The sequence below is a fragment of the Vulpes vulpes genome, chromosome 16 (genome assembly GCF_048418805.1).
Source record: "Vulpes vulpes isolate BD-2025 chromosome 16, VulVul3, whole genome shotgun sequence".
NCBI lineage: Eukaryota > Metazoa > Chordata > Mammalia > Carnivora > Canidae > Vulpes > Vulpes vulpes.
The window spans coordinates 19,118,655-19,142,201 of NC_132795.1; the positions used below are offsets into that span (position 1 = coordinate 19,118,655).

General features: G+C 34.9%; 1 protein-coding gene across 17 annotated transcripts in view; it reads right to left on the reverse strand.

The window, feature by feature from the left end:
- The window catches only part of CARF (calcium responsive transcription factor), a 105,969-nt gene that overhangs the window by 33,639 nt on the left and 48,783 nt on the right, over positions 1–23,547 (reverse strand). For 7 of the 17 annotated variants that reach the window (XM_026002516.2, XM_026002518.2, XM_072741997.1 and 4 more), the window contains 4 exons: positions 22,124–22,187; positions 16,617–16,747; positions 15,839–16,208; positions 11,248–13,237 (listed from right to left, as the gene is read on the reverse strand). In XM_026002516.2, the coding sequence (XP_025858301.1) occupies positions 13,119–13,237; positions 15,839–16,208; positions 16,617–16,747; positions 22,124–22,187 (684 nt within the window). In that variant the 3' untranslated portion in view covers positions 11,248–13,118. Of the gene's footprint in view, positions 1–671; positions 812–9,901; positions 10,872–11,247; positions 13,238–15,838; positions 16,209–16,616; positions 16,748–22,123; positions 22,188–23,547 lie in introns of those variants that run through there. The other 10 variants (XM_072742001.1, XM_072741991.1, XM_072741990.1 and 7 more) reach the window with 4 other exon arrangements.

The following is a 23,547-nucleotide window of genomic DNA, read 5'->3' on the forward strand; positions in this document are numbered from 1 at the left end:
CTTAAAAGTAGACAACTATATGTTTGGGTATTGAGTTCATTTTGCTTCAAGTCACCTCCCCAAAGGAACAATTGTGTTTATATCAGAAGTTCCCCCCTCCAAAACAATTATAATTCCAACTAATTCTTTTATCATTTAGAAAGTAAATAAGACACATTTTTATTCTAGCATAAATACATATAAGATGCAGGAATCCAGCCCAGAATGGCTACAGAACCAAACTAAAGATAAACCTGAGTCTGAGAACACTCTAGCCAAATGTGAAACTTGGGGACTTCCCTGCTAAAGAGAACCATACTTTCATGGACAAAATAAAACAAGAGTGGGCAAAATTCTCATGAAACTTTCATAAATTACTTGAGACAGTTTTCCCAAAGGATGCCAGTCTCAAAAAAACCTTCTGAACCTACAAGTTTACACCCACCTTCATCCCTATGAACCTCTTCTTATAGATGTATGATGAAGACATGACAAGAGCAAACAAACAGTAATATAGACCATAATAATGTAAATTTCTATCAAATAAAAGTTTTTTAAACCTGATCAATCAATGGATTAAAAAAAAAAGAGTTTATTCCTAAATACAGTATGAAACTAAACAAAACAAACTGGCATTTGGAGTATCTGATGACACAATTAGAAATCAGAGCTCAGACCCAACATGAACTTACCTCACCACTTTCATTGGAGAGACCCTGTGCTGGAGGCTGAAAAGGCCTCAGAAAATTATGCTGTTTCCAAGGTGACCAGATTTTGATAAGACCTCCAAGACAGTCAAACGCTGACTCCTTTAAAATACCTCCAAAATAACCTGTTGATAGAGCAAAACTGAGGTTTTTGCTTACTGCAGTAAGCGAAAATACTATCTGGATAGTCTTAGTATCTCACAGGGGAAGTCAGAGGTACGATATTTATGAATTCTGGGATCTCTTTTAAGATGAGTTGCAAAGAAGAGGATCTGATTGGAATTACACAAAGTTCATACATAATACCTTTTTGATTGGACACTGGAAGTAAGAGTTTGGAAGTGATTCTTTCACAATCTTTTGCCTTCTTAGACTAATCTGTTGTTCACTCTATAACCTGAATTGTTCACTTGCCTGGAACTTCTTTGATTTACAGTGTTTTTTCCTTTGAATTGAGAGTACTTATCATACCATTTTATAACGTTGATTAAAAAATTGTCTGCCACAGGGCACCTGGGTGACTCAATTGGTTAAGTAGCCAGCTCTTGATTTCAACTCAGGTCATGATTTTAGGGTAGTGAGATCCAGTCCCACACTGGGCTCCTAGTTCAGCAGGGAGTCTGCTTGAGACTCCCTCTCCCTCTGCCCCTCCCCTTGCACATGTGCTCCCCAAAATAAATAAATCTTAAAAAAAATACAACTGTCTGCTACTACATTGAGTCCCTATTGGGCTAAGATTAGGTTTTATTAATCTTTCATACAACCAGCAGGTAACACAGTGTCTGGTTCTCAATACTCAGCCACTATTAATAATGATTGGACAAAAACATACAAACATGTTGACTAATCTGATTTTCAATTTATGAACATGAACCTTAAATGCACCCTTAATCAAGGAGACCCAACAATAATATTACATCTCCTTTGCCTAATTACTTTCATACTAGCTTTTCTCCCCAACATGCTTCCCCCACACACCCATTTTCACAGTTATATAAAGGCCTTGCTTCTTATTTCACTGAGAAAATTGAAGCAGTCAAAAGAGAATTTCCATTCTCAATTGTACCCACCTACTAGCTTCTTACCCATGTAGTGTCCCTTGTTATCTATCTATAGATAAGGTATCCATGGTCCTATCCAAAGTCAAGCCCTTTACTTAGGTACTCCCTTTCTCCTACTCAAAGACATTTCTTTAGTAATTTTATCCCCTCAACAACTTCCCCTTCTGTCTTTAGGTTGTTTTCCTTTTATTTTTTTATAAGAACACTCTAAAAACTTAAATATGTATGGTAATTTATTCAGAAATATTTTCTAAACATCTGCCACAGTCACATATCAATAGGAAAAAAAAAAAAAAAGACAAAGATCCCTGCCCCTACTAACCTAGTAGGGAGAGACAGATAAAGTTTGTTCTTAATATAGTGGCCAAATGATCCTTTTGTTTTTTTTAAGATTTATTTATTTATTTATTTATTTATTTATTTATTTATTTAGAGACAGAGTGAAAGTCAGGGGGTGGGGGGCAAAGGGAAAGGGAGAGGGAGAGAATCTCAAGCCGACTTCATGCTGAGCATGAAGCCCCATGCAGGGCTTGATCTCATGACTGAGATCATGACCTGGGCTGAAATCAAGAGTTAGAGGTTCAACCTACTAAGCCACCTAGGCATCCCCAAAATGATCCTTTTAAAGGGCATGTCATATTATGTTGTCATTCTTCTGCTCAAAACTTGGCAATGGCTTCCCATTTCCACTCTGAGTAAAAGCCAAAATCTTTATGATGGATTATGAGACGCTACGTGATCGGACTCCCTATTATCTCTCTGACCTCATTTCCCAGTACTCTCTCACTTTCTCACTCCACTCCAACTATATCAGCCTTGTTGCTGACCTTCAGGGGTAGTGAATACGGCCCAATCCTGTAGTTCTCTTATTTTGCACTACTCTCCATGGTATCTGCAAGATTCTCTTATTCCCTTTAAGAATTTGCTTAAATTCTTAGTGAAGCCCATTCTGATTGCCCTATTTAAAAACTGCAACTCTTACCATATTAACTCTCAAATGTCCCTTTTTCTCTGTTCCATTTTTATACTACATCACTTGTCAACCTAATGTATAAGTATATAGTATGCATACAATAATATATTTAAGTACATATACTTAGATATAAATATATATAATGTGCTTATTATTTTAATATATATACTTATTTACTATGTTTATTATTTATTATCTATTTCCCTCTACTGGAAAGTAAACTTCAAAAGGGCAGGAAATATGTCTTTTATTGAATGAATGAATGACCATCTTTAAGATTTTAGACTGTCCTTGTAGAATATAAATGTAAAAACCCAACAGTTGGGATCCCTGGGTGGCGCAGCAGTTTGGCGCCTGCCTTTGGCCCAGGGCACGATCCTGGGGACCCGGGATCAAATCCCACGTCGGGCTCCTGGTGCATGGAGCCTGCTTCTCCCTCTGCCTGTGTCTCTGCCTCTCTCTCTCTCTCTCTCTCTCTCTCTCTGTGACTATCATAAATAAATAAAAATTAAAAAAAAAACCAACAGTTTCTATAAAGCAATTATAAATAACAGTAGTCATCGCCAGAAATTTGTTTTGCAATTTTATTATGGTAATCAAAAGATTACTCTATCATTTCCATTTGGTCATTATACCTATCTTCAGAAATCTGCAAAATTTAAAATTTCATCCAGATTTTAGAATAGCTTTTTGATTCCATGGGCTCCTTTAATGGATTATTTTGATAGAACTTTAAACGTAACACCTACTAAGCAAAATGTAAAATTCTTAGTCTGGCCCTCTAGAATTTCTGCCATTTAAGCACTCTCTTTTCAGTCTTTACCCCCACTTCTTTCCTTCATTGAGTCCTAAAGTTCTCATTAAAATGAACTTTAACAACAACAACCAAAAAATGAACTGTATATTTGTATCCCCAAATGAGCTTTATAATTCTTTCTTTTTTTTTTAAGATTTTATTTATTTATTAGAGAGAGAGAGAGAGAGAGAGAGAGAGAGGCAGAGACACAGGCAGAGGGAGAAGCAGGCTCCATGCAGGGAGCCTGATGTGGGATTCGATCCTGGGTCTCCAGGATCACACCCTGGGCTGAAGGCAGCACTAAACCTCTGTGCCACCGGGGCTGCCCTATAATTCTTTCTACTTGCTCCTTGAATTTTATACATCTGGATTTACTCTCATGTCAATGTTCTGTCATGAAAGACCCAACTCAAAGATCCTGTAATCCTAATAGATCACTTATTTTCTGGACTGTGTGGCAAAAGGAATATGGAATGGTATTAGACACACCTTGCTACCAATATTAACTTTATCACTTAATAGTTGTTTTACAACCTCAAGCAAGTTACTGAATTTCTGAATTTCAGTCTCCCATTTGTGGGAGATACCATTAGTGGCCTAAACAATAGTCAATGAATTCTGTTTTATTAAAATATAATTTTTCTTGGAGCAGTCTAGAATTTTAAAAGAACTACATTTCCTAGCATCCCTTATAAGTAGGGTGGTCATATAATACTCCTAACCAATGAGACAAAAATGAAAGTTAAGGATGGATCTCCTAGGAGAGACCTTTGGCTCACTCATCCAGCATAGGCCTTTTGCTCATTCATTCTTCCTATCTGAATCCTGATCAATGCTGGAAGTAGAGCAACCATCATGGACAAAAAAGCAGCAAGTATACAGATGAAAGCCACATATTAGAGATGGTCATATGAGAAGATTAAGGAAGGGTGAGTTCGTGGTGGCAACATGGAACCACCATACCAGTCCTGGTGAGACTGCTTTCAGATTTGGTTTCATTAAAAAATAAGACCTCTTTATTTGGTTAAGGTATGTAATCATGTCTCTGTTGCATGCAGCCAAAGACACTCCCTAACAGATACATCATTTTTAAAATCAGGATGAGGTGCCTGGGTGGCTCAGTTGGTTGAGTGTTCAACTCTTGATTTCAGCTCAAGTCTTAATCTCAGGGTCATGAGTTCAAGCCCCATGTTGGGTTCTACAATGGGTGTGGAGCTTACTTAAAAAAAAAAATAAGGATAATGCTTACCTTTCAGGATTTAAAATCTTAATATTAATCATAAAAATGAACATATATTGAGTGTTTATAGGTTCTAAGGTCTCAACATAGGCTAACTCATTTAATCTTCATAATAGCTTAGTTAGTGGCTACTACTACTATTTCTTCAGAGGAAAGAAAAATACAAAGAACTGAAAGTTTAAGTAATTTGTCCAAAGTTACACAGCTAATAAAGAGGAAGTGGCATTCAAATTTAACTGTCCAACTTCAGAGCATACGCTCTTAGCAACCAGTCTTTGCTATAATAATAAACTACTTACTTTTTGCCAGGCAAAATGCCAAGTGCTTTAACAAAACAATATAAAGCACCAAATAAAATGTCTGATGCTTACTAAAATGTCAGTTCTCTTCCTCATATGTAATGTCTTCTTCTTAATTCTTATATGATTTTATCCATATTCCTAGTATTAAATTTACCATTTTCTATCTTGTATAAAGTTATATATCGTTTATAAGAGACCCTAAGTCCCTTTAAGGCAAACCTTTAAATATTCATTTTGGTATCTTGCATGGCCTAACACTGTGAGGCACATAGAAGGCTGAGTCACTATGATTGGTGAAACCATGGCAGTGCAGATTGGAAATTATACCATAAAAGGTGGTCCCTATACAGTCAGGCTGTTCTGGAGAATTACTTTGAACCAATTCTATACCTTAAATCCCACTATGATATACCTACCTGCTTCACTCAGATTTGTTGTACTTTACTCCTTTTCATAATCTATCCTTGCACTTCCCTTACAACCTCCTACGTCCTCTCCCAATTTGACTGCTCCTGCAGAAACCCAAATGTGACATGATATCAACACTGTCTGGAGAGCTTTCATATCTAGTCAAGATGGAGGACAAGTGACCATATTTACTCTCCTGCCTGAAACAACTATAAAATTGGATAAAATCTATGAAAAAATTATTCTCAAAACATTGGATATCATTCAAACGGGGACAGTGATCCCTGAAAAATGGAAAACAAATGAGATTAAACCTATGTTATCCCAGATTGCTGTCTGAAGAGTTTCTTGGCTGTGGCAGATGGAGTGGAAAACCACGCAGAACCTCCCAGAGTAGAGGAGATGAAACTCAAAATCAAGGAAGGCCAAAGCAACTAGAGTGTGTCGGATGAAGTACTGGATAAGAAAGAGCTATACAGAAAACTCCAGAGATTGATAGAAGGCTACTCTCTAACATTCAACAGAGTATTTAACAATCAGTGCATGAGTATAAGGAATTACTTAAGACCAGGGGAAGAACAACCTCCTAAGGTTCCCAGGGTCCAGAAGAGGCCTATTCTCATCAACCAAAGAAGAAAACCCCATTAATTCAAAAGCAGTGTAGAATACTCAGAAAGGATTTACCTCAATAATGAGATAAAATTAACAGTATATTAAATGCTGACAAAATCAAATATCCATTCCTAACAAAAATTTTCAGCAAGCTAAGGACAGAATTTGATAATTTCTGTCCAATTTGATAAAGGACATATACAAAAAATATGGTTAACCTTGTAACAGTGAAAGACTAAATGCTTTCCCCCTGAGATCAGAAGCAAGGCAAGGATGTACACTCCAACCAGTTTTTTTTTTAAGATTTTATTTATTTATTCATGAGAGACACACAGAAAGGCAGAGATATAGTCAGAGGGAGAGGCAGGCTCCCCGCAGGAAGCCCAATGCTGGACTCAATCCCAGGACCCCAGGATCACGACCTGAGCCAAAGGCAGATGCTCAATCACTGAGCCATCCAGGTGCCCCCCACTCCAACCAGTTCTAATCAAAATTTAAGTTCTAGTCAGTGTAACAGTTGTGAAAAAGAAATACAAGGCATTCAGACTGGAAAAGAAGATGTACAACAGTGTAATTGTCTATGTAGAAAATCTAACAGAATCTACCAAAAAGCTATGAGAATAAGTGAGTTTAATAAGGTTGTTAAGATATAAGATCCACAGAACAAATCAACTGTACTTCTATATTGATGCAAAAAAGAAATTGAAATTCAAAAACACTCATTTAGAAGTTCTTAGTGATAAATCTGACAAAAGATATGTGAGACTTATAAATTGAAAACTCTAAGACATTGCAGAGGAAAAAAAGTATCAATATTAAGATTTCAATTATCCCCAAATTGATCTATATAGTCTACATATCCCAGTCAAAATCCAATCAGGCATTTTAAAAAAAAGAAAATGACAAGGTGATTCTAAAATTCACACGGAAAAACAAAGAATTTAGAATAGCCAAAAGAAATCTGAAAGGAAGAATAAGGTTCAAAGACTATATTACCGGATTCAAAGACTCATTATAAAGGTATAATAATCAAGATAACATGGTACTGGCATCAGTACGGAGAAGAGTTTCTCAATCTTGGTACTACAGACATTTTCAGCTAGATAACTTTTTGTTGTGGGGACTGTCATATGCATTGCACAATATTGAGCAGAAGCTCTGGCTTCTATCAGAAACCAGAATATCTCTTTAGTTCTCACTATTAAAATTGTCTCCAGGGCAGCCCCAGTGGCTCAGCAGTTTAGCGCCGCCTGCAGCCCAGGGCATGAGCCTGGAGACCCAGGATCAAGTCCCACGTCAGGCTCCCTGCTTGGAGCCTGCTTCTCCCTCTGCCTGTGTCTCTGCCTCTCTCTCTCTCTCTCTCTCTCTGTCTCTCGTGAATAAATAAATAAAAGTCTTTAAAAAAATAAAAAATAGTCTCCAGATTTTGTGCAATGTCCCCTAGAGGCAAAATTGCCCAGCTTGAGACCACTGTGATAGACTAGAGATCAATGATAAAGAACAGAGTCCAGAAAGTCATCCAAATATATGTAATTAATGGATTTTTCATCAAGGGTATAAATTTAATTCAGTGGAGAAATACAATCTTTTTAAAAAATGGTATGCAAGAAAGAGTCCAGTACCACATATATAAAAATTAACTCAAAATAGAGCATGCATCTAAATGTAAACTCAAAGTTATAAAACTTCTTAGAAGAAAACTTGGGAAAAATTCTAACCATAGGTTAGGAAAAGATCTCTTAGGTCTCTTACACAAAAGTATGATCCACAAAAGAAAAAAAAAAGATACACTGGACTTGATCACAATTAAGAACTGTTCTTTGAAAGATTTTGTTAAGAAACTAAAAAGATAAGCTATAGATCAGGTGAAAATACTTGTAAATAACATTTCTAAAAAATGGATGTGGGTCTATAATATACTTTTTAAACCTCTGTAATAAGAAAAGAACAATTCCAATTAAAAATGAGGTAAAGATTCAAACAGACACTTCACTAAAGAAGATATACAGATGGCACATAACACATGAAAAGATGTTCAACCGCATTGGTCCTTATATAAATAGAAATTAAAACCACAATCAGATACTCCTACATACCTATTACAAGGCCTATAATATAAAATCCTGTCCATACCAAGTGCTGGCTAGAACTCTCATATACTGCTGACAGGAATGTAAAGTGGTACATCCACTTTGGAAAAATCACTTGACAGTTTCCTAAAATGTTAAATTACACCTATCATATGATGCAGCCATTTCACTCCTAGATATTACTTAAGAGAAATGAAGGCATATATTCATACAAAGACTTTTATACAAATGTTCATAGAGGCTTTATTTGTAATAGCCAAGAGCTGTAAACAGCCCAGCTATCTATCAACAGATGAATGGACAATTTGGTGTATCCGCACAATGGAATACTACTCAACAATAAAAAGGAACGGACTATTCATATATCCTGTGACAGAGATAAATCTGAAAATAACTATGCTGAGTGACAAAAGTCAGATAAAAAATGTTCATACTATATCATTTTTATAAAATTATAGACAAAGCAAATTGATGTCTAGGGACAGAAAGCAAATCAGTCATTGTTTGGGGATGGTGATGTGGTGTTGGAAGTCAGGAAGAAGAGGGGATGGATTACAAAGAGGCAGTAGGATCTTTTGGATGTGATGGATATGTTCATCATCTTGATTGTGGTGATGGTTTCATAGGTATATAGATATATCAAAACTTATTAAATTGTGCACTTTAAATATGTGCTTTTTGTTTTATGTCAATTATACCTCAATAAAAATATTTTTAAAACCTCTGCTAATATCTGATTCCCACTCTGTCCTCTAGTTTTAGAAACTTTTTTTTCCTAGTAGAGATATGATTGATACATAACATTAAGTTTAAGGTATATAATGTATTGATTTGCTAATTTATATTTTGCAATATAATTACCACCATAGATAGAGCTAGCTAATATCACTATCATGCCACACAATTATTCTTTCCTCTTTTTATTACCCCCCATTCTTTCCTTTTAGATGTAGTCTCTGAGCAACTTTGAATTTTATAATGCAGTATTGCTAACCATACTTACTATGTGTACATTAGAATTCCAGGGCTTATTTACTAATTGCAAGTTTGTACCCTTAAACAACATTTCCCCTGTACTATTATACCCATATCACATTTTCAAAGGTTTTCAATTTTAACTATAGAATTTATTCTTCTCGTGAATCAAATTTAGAATCCATTAGTTTTTTTTTTAAGATTCTGATTTTATCCCTGAAGTCTTAAGAATTCAGTCAGCAATGAATATTTGTATTATTTAACACTAGTTTTCATAGCTAACATGTATGTGCCAAAAGTACACTAAATTTCTGCCATTATAACTAAGTTAATCAAGTAGAAGTTACAGATACCAAAGCAATACACCATTTAACATGTCTAACGTCTAAATCAGCTGGTGGGGAACAGTTAATACAGGGTCTTTTCTGGAGAGAATAAGATTTTCTATGGTCCTATAAAATAGGCAGGGTGGAATAAAGCAAAAAAAGCCAAAAGTGAAAACACTGATGATCCCTCCTTTTTGAATCATATACTTCTTTCATTATGCCAAAAAATATAAAGCTGTACTTGAAGATGTCAAGATGTAATAGAAAAAGAATTAATACCTTATTACATGCATTGTTTTAAAATATTGATGGTTGGCTGAGCTGAGAGTACTAAATGCATATATGTCCCAAAATGTAACTATAATAGGGATTACTGGCAGTTATACTGAAAAACTTTCAGGTTCCAAATTGAACATAAATTTCTAGCCAAAGTTCTCAGGTAAAGTGTTTATTCAACATCTGATGAACAAAACTACCACTATCCCCAGAAAAAAAGTATAAAAAGAAAACTAACAAATTTAAGAAAAAAATAACACAGGATTTTTAATGAAAAATATTACATTATAACAAAGACACTATACATTAAGTTACCATATATATATATATACATACACACACACACACACACACACACACGCACACACACACACACACATTTTAAAACTTTAAAAAAGACCTGGTACAAATTAAATGACATCTTTCTCATACTCACATGATTAAGTATGTATTTTGACAGGATGTAAAAATGAAACACAAGCTGGTAGGCCTCAAAATCAGAAACTGTAATGCAAGATCAGCTTCCAAAATCTGTTTTCTATCATTTTCGTGACTTTTAGAAAACATCGGATAAGACAGGGTACTTTTTATAAAAGCTTTTTCTTTTAAGCATGTTAACTGCTTATGGAAAAAATTAATATTGAAGGAAAAGCCCACCATGGTGGTATTTATTTATAATTCACTATAGTGTATATAAAATTCACTGGGAGGCTTTGAAACATGAAAACTACAATGAGGGAAAAAGCTCAGTTGCAATTATGAATTTCTAACTACTTATTTTGAATGTCCAACTTTTATGACAGATATTACACCTTGTAATACATGACACAAAAGAGCATATATCAAACTTTGCTGTAGAGCTGTTAGGAGAATGCCAAATATAGCTACTGAAAATTTTATGCACTTGTATTTAATACCCTGTGCATTTAAAAAATAATTTACTATTTAAAATATGTAAACATACTTTTAAAAAAGTGATGCTAAGCACCTTTAAAATATAATACTGATATACTGTGACTGAACATGCATGTAGAGGACAAATGAATTTTTAAAAATTTAGAAGCCATTTTTAAAGAGCTACTCATTGAAATACTTACATGAAAATATTGATAGTTCCAGTTTCTACCTAAAAACCAAAAGAGTATACAATTAGGGACTTAAACCTTCCTTCATGCTTTTTAATTTTGTTTTTTGTTTGTGGGGAGGATGTACTGTAACTTTCTGTCCTCATAAAAAAAAAAAAAAAAAAAACAAAAAAAAAAAAAAAAAACAGAAAACAAAACAAAACAAAGCCCCACAAAAACCCAGTATCAGAAAGAGACATTCACATAAAATGAAGTGAGAGAAATATTTTTAACTATGCTTTGTTCTTGATCAAGTGCCAAAGTCTGAATGCTCTAACATCTCTCATCCTTGTAGGTAACTGACTAGAGTTTGTTTCTTAACAAGCATTTCTCCTTAACAACTCAACATCAAAAAGGAATAGAATGTCTCCAAAGGAATATAGTTCAATTGGTAAAATATTTAATAATAAAAAACTACTGCCATTAATGAAAAGATTACTTAATATCTTGAAAACAGTTTCCATAAAACCCAGAAATAACAAATGAAAAGAATCATTACCTACAATATAATATAATACTACATTATAAATTTAGGCTTATACCCTTTAAGTACACACAGACTAAGAGAAATCTGGGGTTGAAGTAACTAAGAGCTGTGTCTAACTTAGAGTAACATAATCAGATTTAGCAGCCTGCCTCTAAAATGCTGACATCAAATACTTTCAATTCTTAGAACAGTTAGCTATTCTAACTAAAAATCATATATGTAACTGAATATTAACTTTTTATTAAATAGGATTATAAATACATTTTCATATTAAATAGGGTATAAATCTAAAGAGCAAAGACTTTAAGAGTTCCAATCACTTATAATATAACAATGCTTTATACTTAGATACATGCTGTGTACCTGCAACAAAGTGAATTAAGAATGAGACTGGACTTAGAAAAGAGAAAAATGATTCATATTTATGTAAAATATTATGGTTAAATTTCACATTATATCTTGTATGCTTTGAATATTAAACATTAATATCCATTTGAAATCCTTATTACTTTTAAATAAAATCCTAACTATACCCACAAATGGTCTCTGGGTTGAAAAAAACCTTTACATTGATTTATTGACAGTTTATAATTGACATTTCTAGTTTACCAACCTTCCAGAAAACAGAAGCTTACAATGAATATAGTGATTAGGACTTATTCAGCATTTCAAGTAAATATAGTTACTCAACAAGCAAATATACATACACATCAGTTGTTTTAAATATGAACTAAATTTTAACTACAAATACTTACCTTGAAATATTATAAATTCTAATACCACCAATTCAGTAAGAACTCTGGCATAGAAAAATAAACACAACTCAAATTCTTTTCCAACCAGAGCTGAATCTTCGATACAAAATAGGAAAAACAAATCCTCTCCTGATATCAAAAAGTTCCCCCAAATCATCTGTAAACACCAGGGAAAGTCTATTATTCTTTCTGAATTCTCTTAATTTCTACATGTTTCTATCCACAAGTAGTGCCTTCCCTACATTAGTATATAAATCCATGCAATATACATTTATTTCTGTTGCTTATCTGATTAATTCAAGTTAAAATTCTGAGTACTTACCAAGACACTTTAAATTTCTACTAGATGACCATTATTACGTTATAGGTTTGTAGTGTTAAGTATAAAAATTATAATGGAAGAAGCCAAAATGCAACTACAGTTTCCACAGATGTGAATGCTGTGCTTCTTGTTATGATTAAAATCTACTATTGTTTTATCCTTCCTAATGAGACAGACTACAAATAATCTCTCACCTGTCTGCTAACGTAAAGAATTTCGTCACAACTTTAAAGAGGAAAAAAGTTCTTTTGTAACTTTTTAAAAAGTCAACATACATATACACAGTCTCTCTCTCTCTCTCTCTCTCACACACACACACACACACACACACACACACCCCTTTTTGTTGTTGTTTTTGTCTATTCAGACCTCAAACTGGATATTTCCAAGGTATGAGTTAGGTAACTATTTGTGTTCAGACTATATTGTCATGGATAAATTCAAATGATCTTTTGAAATACTGGCCTTATCAGTAATCAAAAAGCATAAGAATTATACAAAATGAGAGGAGTAAAATAGCTTCCAAAAATATGGACTTGGCAACAAACATCGGTTTTAAATCAAAGTTGCTCATTGAACTAGTCTTCAGTCCATTTATCACAATGCTGCGCTTTGACAATATTCACCTTCTTTTTTATGACATCAGAAGTCACCCAAGTTGTAAATTCTGAAAAGCTTCAATAATTTATGTGGCAGATAATTTCTTACAGTCCAAATTTTTTTTTGTTTCCATAGACAATGGAGGTTCTTTGGGTTCTTGCTTAACTTGGTTCACAGAAATGGTACCTTCTGGATTTTCTTCAACTTTAAAACCAAACATAAAAGAAAAAGCCTAAAGGTTAATGTAACTTATAACACTGGAATCTTTATAATTACATGAATTTAGAAGCAAGGCAAAAAACGGCAGTTTTTTTTAAAAGCAGTGTGTTTGAGAACTCAGTACTTCTGACATCTTAATAGTCATTTATAATAAATTCTTACAGGATGTGTACACCTGAAACTAATGTAACAATATGTGTCAACTAAACTTCAATTAAAAAAAAGAAAAGAGGGATCCCTGGGTGGCGCAGTGGTTTGGCGCCTGCCTTTGGCCCAGGGCGCGATCCTGGAGACCCGGGATCGAATCCCACATCAGGCTCCCGGTGCATGGAGCCTGCTTCTCCCTCTGCCTGTGTCTCTGCCTATTTCTCTCTCTCTGTATGACTATCATAAATAAATAAATAAATAAATAAATAAATAAATAAATAAATAAATAAATAAATAAATTTAAAAAAAAAAGAAAAGAAAAAGAAAAATTATAAAAAATTAAATGTTGAGAAGTTTAAAAAAATTCTTTCAGTATGCTTCTGGTAATGAAAACAAGAAGGGACTAAGAAAACCATAGTTATTCTCCTTTACAGATACTTTGACAAAAAAGCAGTCCATAATTTAATAAAATTATGAGGACTATCTTATATTTAAGCTTAAATGTCTTTAAGAATATATGTAAAAAGAAGTCAGGAAGCCTCCCATTATTTGAAAATGATATTTTGCAAACAGTAGACATATATATTACAAATTCACAGATTTGTTACCACTCCCATTTGGTTTCCATATGTGGTCATATATCGAGGAAAATGTTCCCTCCCTAAAGAAACTCCCCTATATAAGTACATATAAAAAATGTGCCATATCTTAATGGATAGTTCTGACTCAGCTGTACAAGCTATGTGTTTGCTTATCTGAAATACTGCACACTGTGCTTACCATTCTAATTTTAAAGTACTTATGATCAGATTAATCTGAAAGCAGCATACCAGAAACACTATCTTATCTGGCAGTGGAATGTCTAAGATAAAATCTTTCTCTCTTTCTCGCAATATCAGTTTTAACTTGCTATAGGGAACCAGGATTAAAGGGACTAATATTTGCTCAGGAAAGTGCGTTGAACACACTTTGGGTATATGAGGAGGTAGTCCACACTATTAAAAAAAACAGTAGAAGATGGATTTGAATGACCCTCAAAATTCATATTCAGGTGAAGTAGACCCTCAGATCATGATCTAACTTGATAAATCATGCAAGTTCAGATCCAAAGAGGGTCTCCTTTAAAGCAATCTGAATTAGAGGGGATCCGTGGGTGGGTCAGTGGTTTAGCGCCTGCCTTTGGCCCAGGGCGCAATCCTGGAGTCCCGGGATTGAGTCCCGTGTCGGGCTCCCGGCATGGAGCCTGCTTCTCCCTCTGCCTGTGTCTCTGCCTCTCTCTGTCTCTCTGTCCATCATGAATAAATAAAATCTTAAAACAAACAAACAAAAAGCAATCTGAATTAGAGCTCCCATTGTACCCACTGGTACAACACAGAGGGAGGAAGCACGTTAGAATGGAACAAAACTTTGGAGGCAGATAAATCTGGGTTTAAATTCCTGCTCTATCACTTTTAGGTAATTACTTAACCTCCCTGAGCCTTGATTTCCTTATGTGTAGAATGGGGACATCATCAACTATTTCAGGAAGTTGTGAGGATTAATTCACATATATTCCTTTTCTCTCTCTTCTACTAAACTTATTCAGTAGTGACAAGTGCCACAGAACTCTGGATAAACTTGCTTAAAAATAATGCTTCCAATAAATTTAATAAAGATAATGATTCTTTTCTGGAAGGAACTATCTTATACTTTTCCTTACCCAGAAGGATGATGACTAAGAATGTAAAGAAAGTAAATACTTTTTATGTTCTAACAATAACTTCTATGAAGATTTTTGTTTTTCAAAGCAAATCACTAATGTTTCCCCACAAAAGTGCCCAATCTAGAATAGCTATGTGAAAGCGAGTATATGGGTCAAGTAAGAGTTTGAATATATTACTATGTTAGCTGAGTTTGTTACAAAGTGAAGTTACTTTGAGTTTGTTACTATGTTAGCTGAGTTTGTTACAAAGTGAAGGTAACAAGGTCTTGGATTAAACCCAAGTCTCCAAGGCTTACCTAGGTCCCTTTCAAGTTCTGTAGAACTTAAGATTTAAGTTTATAACTCAAAATCTTTAACATTTATATCTGCCCACTCCATTCCATTTTTCCTTTTAACACTTTTTCCACAGTAATCTTTACACTAAATGTTTTCCTTTTAAAGTTTCTAATTTTTTTTCTAATTTTTTTCATGCATTATAAAATGATCCTCTGATTTCATGTCACCACAGATTTTCCATGTAAAATTATGTAATTAGGGAATGAATAATTTTGATAGAGAAAAAAATTAAGAAATTTAAAAGTTATTATGTTCTTGACATTTTCCCCTTTATCTTGTAGTTTTGCTTTATTTATATATTATAAGCCCCTGAGAAGAAATGATAATGTTTTCTGTAGTGTAATAGTAATGATAGTCTATAAAAGTTAACAAAATAAAATTACAAGTTGCTTTGAACTTACTAATAGCTGGGTGGCTATCTATAATCTGTATTGGGATGGTCTGCACATTTCCTAGCAGAATCCGATGAACACTTCCTTCCATATTCTCTGTATCCTCAACATCTCCAACTTCCACCAGCTGGTCCATTGCAGCTAGATTTTGATCTGGTCCTGGAAGGTTACCCATGGTAGAGGCAATAATGCTATTGTTTGGGGTTAGGCAAGTATCTGTTTGAAGACTATGACTTTGACCAAGAAGTAGAGAATTATTATTCATTACAGTACTTTCTAATGAATCCAGAAGTCTTGAAGGACTGGAAGAAGGGTGGTTATTTACTGATAGCAGAGCCGGTGATCCATCAGAAGTGAATCTTGGTTGCAACTGCAAACCCTTTTAAACCAAAAAGAATTACATCAAAATGTTGAAATTTACTATGTCTAATTTTCTCATAGGATATATTATTCTTTTGACACATAATTAGAATAAAATATAGGAGTATAGTTGCTAAGATATTGAAGAGAAAAACAAAGGAAAAGTAGTACAACTAAATTTTATTGCATGCACAGTCAATTCCAACTTTTTCAAAAAGTATTGTTTAAATGATCTTATATCAAGATACTCCATAGTGTGGGCTAGCTCCTCATATACCCAAAATATCAAAAAAGTCAGGAAATTAATAATAAAAACATCTTTTGTCATCATTATAATTCTATAGCAATTCTATAAAATCCCTAGAAGAAGAATGATTGAGGAAGAAGGGGAAAAGCTTCAATTTTGTCTATTTCACTGGATACCTACCTGTAGTTGCGTAAATATTTTTGGCTGAAATGAGGAAAGTGAAGAAAGCAAGTGGGCTGGCTCTGGAGACAAAGAACCTCTTGTCTGATTTGTTTCCACTTTGGTATTTATTGATTCTCCTGGTGAATTTCCTAAGTTATATTAAAAAAAACAGCTATCAAAACAAAATAATGTTTATGGCTTCGATGTTATGTGATACTACATTTTATTATAACACTGTCACAATTAGAATAGGAAATAAAGTCAAAGGTTTGAAAAGGACTTCAAGAAGTTATTTTGTCTACTATTTCCTGAGCTGGTAGAATAAGAATAATTCAGGAACTTTTTTTTTTTTTTAAGATTTTATTTATTTATTTATTCATGAGAGACACAGATTGAGAGAGGCAGAGACATAGGCAGAAGGAGAAGCAGGCTTCATGCAGGGAGCCCGATGTGGGACTTGATCCCCAGAACTCGATCCCCAGGACTCCAGGATCACACCCCAGGCCGAAGGCAGGCACTAAACCGCTGAGCCACCCAGGCATCCCTCATTCAGGGAACTTTTTTGTTTTTAAGATTTTATTTATTTGTTCATGAGAGACAGAGAGAGAGAGAGAGAGAGAGAGAGAGAGAGAGAGAGGCAGAGACAAAGGCAGAGGAGAAGCAGGCCCCATGCAGGGAGCCTGACGTGGGACTCAATCACGGGTCTCCAGGATTATGCTCCGGGCCGAAGGCAGTGCTAAAGCGCTGAGCCACCGGGCTGCCCTCATTCAGGAACTTTTTAAAAAAGTAAATTCCTAGGTTCAACCTCCATTAATTTAAATTCAGTATATCTAGGATCTGATATTGGAATTTTTTTTTTCCTTGAAAGATAATGTATTTGCAACTCTAATTGCAATCTAACTTTCATGCGCATGCTTCTCTGGATATATAAAACTTACTGAGCCTCTCAAATATAAAGACCAAACTTGATTTATCTTTGGTAGCCCTTATACCTAGGATAATACCCAGCATAAAGTGGGTCCTCAATAATAATAGTATTAAAATTTATTTTAATAATTCATTTTGGAGTAAATGAATAAGAGTAAAAATCTGTTTTTAAGTATCTCAATTGCAAAGTAATTGTCCTTAGAGAATATAGTCCCTCTCATGTAATTTTTATGTATTAACCCAAATATATGCATCTCTTAAAGCCAATCAAAACCAGTATCAACAACTGTTTATTGCTTCTATACTGTAACTAAGTAATTTTTAAAAATGACCCTGGTGTCAGACAAGGATGGATTTAAGCACCAGCTAGCTTTTCTTGGTAACCTTCAACATGCTACTTAACTTGGTTTTTAAGCTTCAGTTTCATCTGTAAAATCAGGAGTAAGAGAATCTTCCTCAAAGGACTTTTGAGAAGGTTAAACAGCACTCTCACATTCTTGGCTTCTTCATTTCTTTTAATTGAAGTATAGCTGATACACAATGTCACATTAGTTTCAGGTGTACATATACTGACTCCATAAGTTTGTATGTTGTGCTATGCTTATCTCATGTGTAGCTACCATACAGTGCCATTACAGTACCATTGACTATGTTCTCTTTTATCCCAGTGACTTGTTCCTTCCAGAATCAGAAGCTTGTATCTTCCACTCCTCTTAATACATTGTACCCATCTCCTACCACTCCTCCCTTCTGGCAACCATCAGTTTGTTCTCTGTATTTATGGGTCTGTTTCTGCTTTTTATTTGCTTATTTGTTTTGGTTTTTAGAGTCCACCATATAAATGAAATCACATGAAATTTTTAGAGTTACCATATAAATGAAATCACATGGTATAGGTCTTTCTCTAACTTATTTCATTTTTTGGCTTCATTAAATCGCTAATATAAATGAAATCACATGGTATAGGTCCTTCTCTAACTTATTTCATTTTTTGGCTTCATTAAATCGCTAATTCAAACATCTCATTTTCTTTGATCACAAACTCTTATTTTTCCAGGGACTTTCCTTAAGTACTTTACTAGACCTGTTATTTTAATCTCACGTGAACTTCAGTCCATTGTTTCCTCAGTTTTCTTCAGATATATCAACTTCTTCCTTAATAAAATTCTCTCCCCATTCAGCTTAGTAGAATCCTACAGTTACAGTTTCAGTCACTCTTGCAAATACCCTAAACTCCCTTGCTTCTTAGTACTTTTGTTATAACCTCTGATAAAATCCTAACACTGAATGAAAATGGCTTCCAGAGCCTACATGTTTGAAGCAGAATGCCACTGAGAAAGAAACTTGCTGCTACTACTAATACCAATTCATGATCATCAACTTCAACAGGACCTTCACCTGTACCTGACAATCTTAGGTTTCTCTCACTCTATATGATAGAAGATTTCAGATGTCCAATCTTGGCCACACTACCTGAGACCTTTTTCATTCTCAGCACTCTTACTTAAAGAGAAAAGAGAAACTATCAGTAATTTCCTCAACTTCTCATCACCAAAGCTATCAAATACCTTCATCTTCATCTCTCTCTTCAGGTCTGTCTTATCTGAGAATACCTTCCCTCAGCCCCATATCCCCTTCATAGCACATTGTCTCTACTTCTTCATTCATCACTCATTTACTCTTCAACCATCCCAATGTGGCTTCTTCGCAATCCACCCAACTGAAATGGCTCTGATACCTAAGCTTTCCATACCTGATTTTATGAACATTTTTCTTTCCCCTTGCCATCACCAAATCCCATTCTTATACCAGTGCTGCCTACCTCAGTAAATGCCATTATCAATCAGTTGCTCATGGAAGAAACTCAGGATTCATCCCAGATCATTCCCATTCTTTTACCTCCCACACCTATTCAATCAATAACCAAAACTTTTGGGATCCCTGGGTGGCGCAGCGGTTTGGCGCCTGCCTTTGGCCCAGGGCGCGATCCTGGAGACCCGGGATCGAATCCCACGTCGGGCTCCCGGTGCATGGAGCCTGCTTATCCCTCTGCCTGTGTCTCTGCCTCTGTCTCTCTCTCTGTGACTATCATAAATAAATAAAAAAAAAACTAAAAAAAAAAAAAAAAAAAAAAAAACCCAAAACTTTTGAAAACTCTTAAAATCTGTCCAATTTTAGTATAAATGTCAATAACTATAGACTAACCACTACTATCATCTTTCATTTGGACAGCTCAAAGGGCCTCCTAAACCCACTTTGCATACTGAGTTTTATTTCCAAACATTGTCTATGCTTAAAACCATACCAGCTTCCTTAAGTTCCTGAAACATGACAAGCTCTACATTGCTTACCTTTCAAACATGGTAATCTTTTGATTAGCAAATTCCTATCCATTCTTCTGTTCTTAGTTTAAAAGCCACTTTCTCAAGTGTCACTTCTCTACTCCCTAGATTAAGTTATATTCTCTGTCACTATTCTCACACAATTTTGCACAACTCTTTTATGGTTGGGATGCCTGGGTGGTTCAGCAGTTTAGCGCCTGCTTTCAGCCCAGGGTGTGATCCTGGAGTCCCAGGATCAAGTCCCACATTGGGCTCCCTGCATGGAGCCTGCTTCTCCTTCTGCCTGTGTCTCTGCATCTTTCTCTCTTTCTCTCTCTCTGTGTGTCTCTCATGAATTAAACAAAAAAAAAATTTTTTTAAAAAGAAAAACTCTTTTATGGCAATATTCATAATAGGAATTAGAATATATTTGCTTAGTGTCTTTTTCTCTTGCTAAAGTTGAAATTCAGTGAAGAAACATACTTGTTCTCTTTTATGTCCAGCACTTATCACAATAAGTAAAATATGTGCAGAACAAATGAATAATGTTAAAGAATTTGAAAGTTATTTTCTATGCACAGTGACTCAAAGGTTAATGAGCTAAAGAATAAAGAAATAATTGTACTGTATATAGTTATTAATTTATTCTAAAGCATTTATTTAGATGTTGCCTTTATAGCAGGGATTATGCTAGGAACTAGGTATGGTTAACTTGAATAAAATATAGCCCTTGCCCCTGAGGAGCTCAAATCATAATGAAAGATACAGATATATAAACAAAAGGATACCATGTTAAACACAGAGGTAAATACAAAAGAATGAGCCAAAGGAATTGAATTGAATAGTGAGAAGAGTTTGCCATATAGAAGCAGAGAAAATGCATCTCCAGAAAAGAGAAAAAAGAGTAAAATAAGCTTGGAATAGCAAGAGAACACAGAAGTAAGAGTATATGAAAAAAAGCAAATCATATAAACCATATAAAATGAATAATAGTTTCCTGATCAAGATCTCTTAAGGTTATTACAGGAAGTAGCCTAGCTTTACAGTCAGGTGTACTTGTAATCAGTCTTAAAATTTTAGTCATAAAGCATAAAAGCTGATTATGTGAGGAAATTTATTTATTTTTTATTTTTTTAAGTTTATTTATTTATTTTTGGTAATCTTTTCACTTAATGTGGGGCTGGAACTTACAACCTCAATATTGAGTCCTAGGCTTTTCCAACTAAGTCAGCCAGGCCCTCCTTATTTTTGTTTTTATTTGAGTATAGTTGATACACAATGTTATATTGGTTCCAAGTGTATAATATGGTGATTCAACTTTTCTATGTTTCTATGCTATGCTCATCACAAGTGTAGCTACCATCTATCACTAAACAATGTGATCACAGTAACATTGACTCTATTCCCTATGTTGTGCCTTTTTCAAAAATATTTATTGGGGCACCTGGGTGGCTCAGTGGTTGAGCATCTGCCTTTGGCTCAGGTTGTGATCCTGGGGTCCTGGGATTGAGTCCTCATCAGGCTCCTCATGGGGAGCCTGCTTCTCCCTCTGCCTATGTCTCTGCTTCTCTCTGTGTGCCTCTCATAAATAAATAAAATCTTAAAAAAATAAAAGATTATTTATTTGAGGGGGGAGGGTAGAGGGAGAGAATCTTCAAGCAGACTCCTTCTGAGCACAGAGCCTGATCTCATGATCCCCAGATCATGACCTGAACTGAAACCAAGAGTCAGATGTTCAACCAATTGAGCCACTTTAGTACTCCTGTGCCTTTTATTCCCGTGACTTATTCATACTAACTGGAAGCCTTCTCCCATTCCTCTTCACCCATTTGGCCCATCCTCTACTACTTCACCCCTCTGGCAACCATCAGTTCGTTCTCTGTATTTGTAAGTCTGATTGTACTTTTTGTTTATTCATGTATTTTGTTTATCAGATTTCACATATGAGTGAAATCATATGGTATTTGTCTTTCTCATGAGAAGTTTGACTTTTTTCACTTAGCATAATACCCTGTAGGCCCATCCATGTCATTACAAAAGGCAACATCTCATCCTTTTTTACATCTGATTAATATATATGAGAAAGTATATAGGAGTAAATATAAGTATATATGTTTAAACAGCTAGAATTATTTTGACAAATCTTAACATAGCTGCTCTTGTCTCTTTGGGCCCTGGTTTCCTTATCCATAAAATTTGATTAGGTGAGATAATATCTTCAATATCTTCCAGCTTTAACATTGATTTTATATATTAAAGATATTTAAGATAACCTACCTTCTGCAAATGTAACTGTCACAGTCTCTCTGAGAATATGCCCATTATCTGTAGTCCATTGAAGCTGAAATGAGAACATTTAATTCAGTAAAAACAATAAAGCACTTATATTAAAAGTATTTTAAAGTATCAATACAACTATCATCTTATTCAGTGACAGCATAATTGTGTTTTATTCAGAAATTAGTTTCTTCACTTGTTTATATTCTCAAAACATAAGTATACTTCATTATCCAAATACATTAATTTCCCAAGTTCAGATGGCACAAATCTGGATAGCAAGTGTAGATGGCAAAGATCATTGCTAACCGAATGTTTTACTTCCTGAACTTTGGATAGTGAATAATTAAGAGAGTTTTGGATGGAAAAGAATAGTAGCAGTAGCTAAAATCTGAATCTATTTTGTTAAGAAGACACAATTTGGATAATAAAAATTTGGAGAACAAAGGGTATTACTACTTAGATTTTTTTAAAAGATTTATTTATTGGGGTGCCTGCGTGGTTCAGTTGGTTAGGCATCTGCCTTTGGCTCCAGTCATGACTGAATGATCCCAGGACTGAGCTTCACATGGGGATCCCTGTTCAGTGGGGAGTCTGTTTTTCCCTCTGCCCATGCTCTCTCACTCTCTCTCTTGCTTGCTCATTCTATCTCTAAAATAAATAAAATCTTAGGGACGCCTGGGTGGCTCAGTGGTTGAGCGTCTGCCTTTGGCTCAGGGTGTGATCCTGGAGTCCTGGGATCGAGTCCCGCATCGGGCTCCGTGCAGGGAGCCTGCTTCTCCCTCTGCCTGTGTCTCTGCCTCTCTCTCTGTGTGTCTCATGAATGAATGAATAAATAAAACTAAAAACTAAATAAATAAATAAAATCTTAAAAAAATAAAAATAAAATATTTATTTATTTTAGAGAGTGAGAGGGAGCACATGCAAGTGTGGGTGAGGGGGAGAGGTAAAGGAAGAGAATCCCAAGCAAACTCCCTGCTGAGCACAGAGCCCGAAGTGGGACTTTGATCTCACTACCTTAAGATCATGATCTGAGCCAAAATCAAGTCAGACACACTTAACTGACTGAGCCACCCAGGTGCCCTGCTACTGAGATTTAATGCCATAATTACTGCCTGTATTATAGTTAGTAGTTTTTTAGCAAAATTTTTACAGAACTGACCAATATTCAGGGGATAATTACAGTATCACAGTATGAGGTAAAATTTACATCCAAAGATGGCATATAGAATGAACATCATCCCTTTATGTATTCAAGTCTGAATTATTCTACTGAAACTTGTCTGTTTTATTTTTTTAAGATTTATTTATTTGAGAGAGAGAGAGAGAGAGCAGGGGAGGGGCAGAAGGAGAGGGAAAGAATCTCAAGCAGACACCCTGCAGAGGTAAAGCCCCACAAGTGCAGGGCTTGATCTCACCATCAG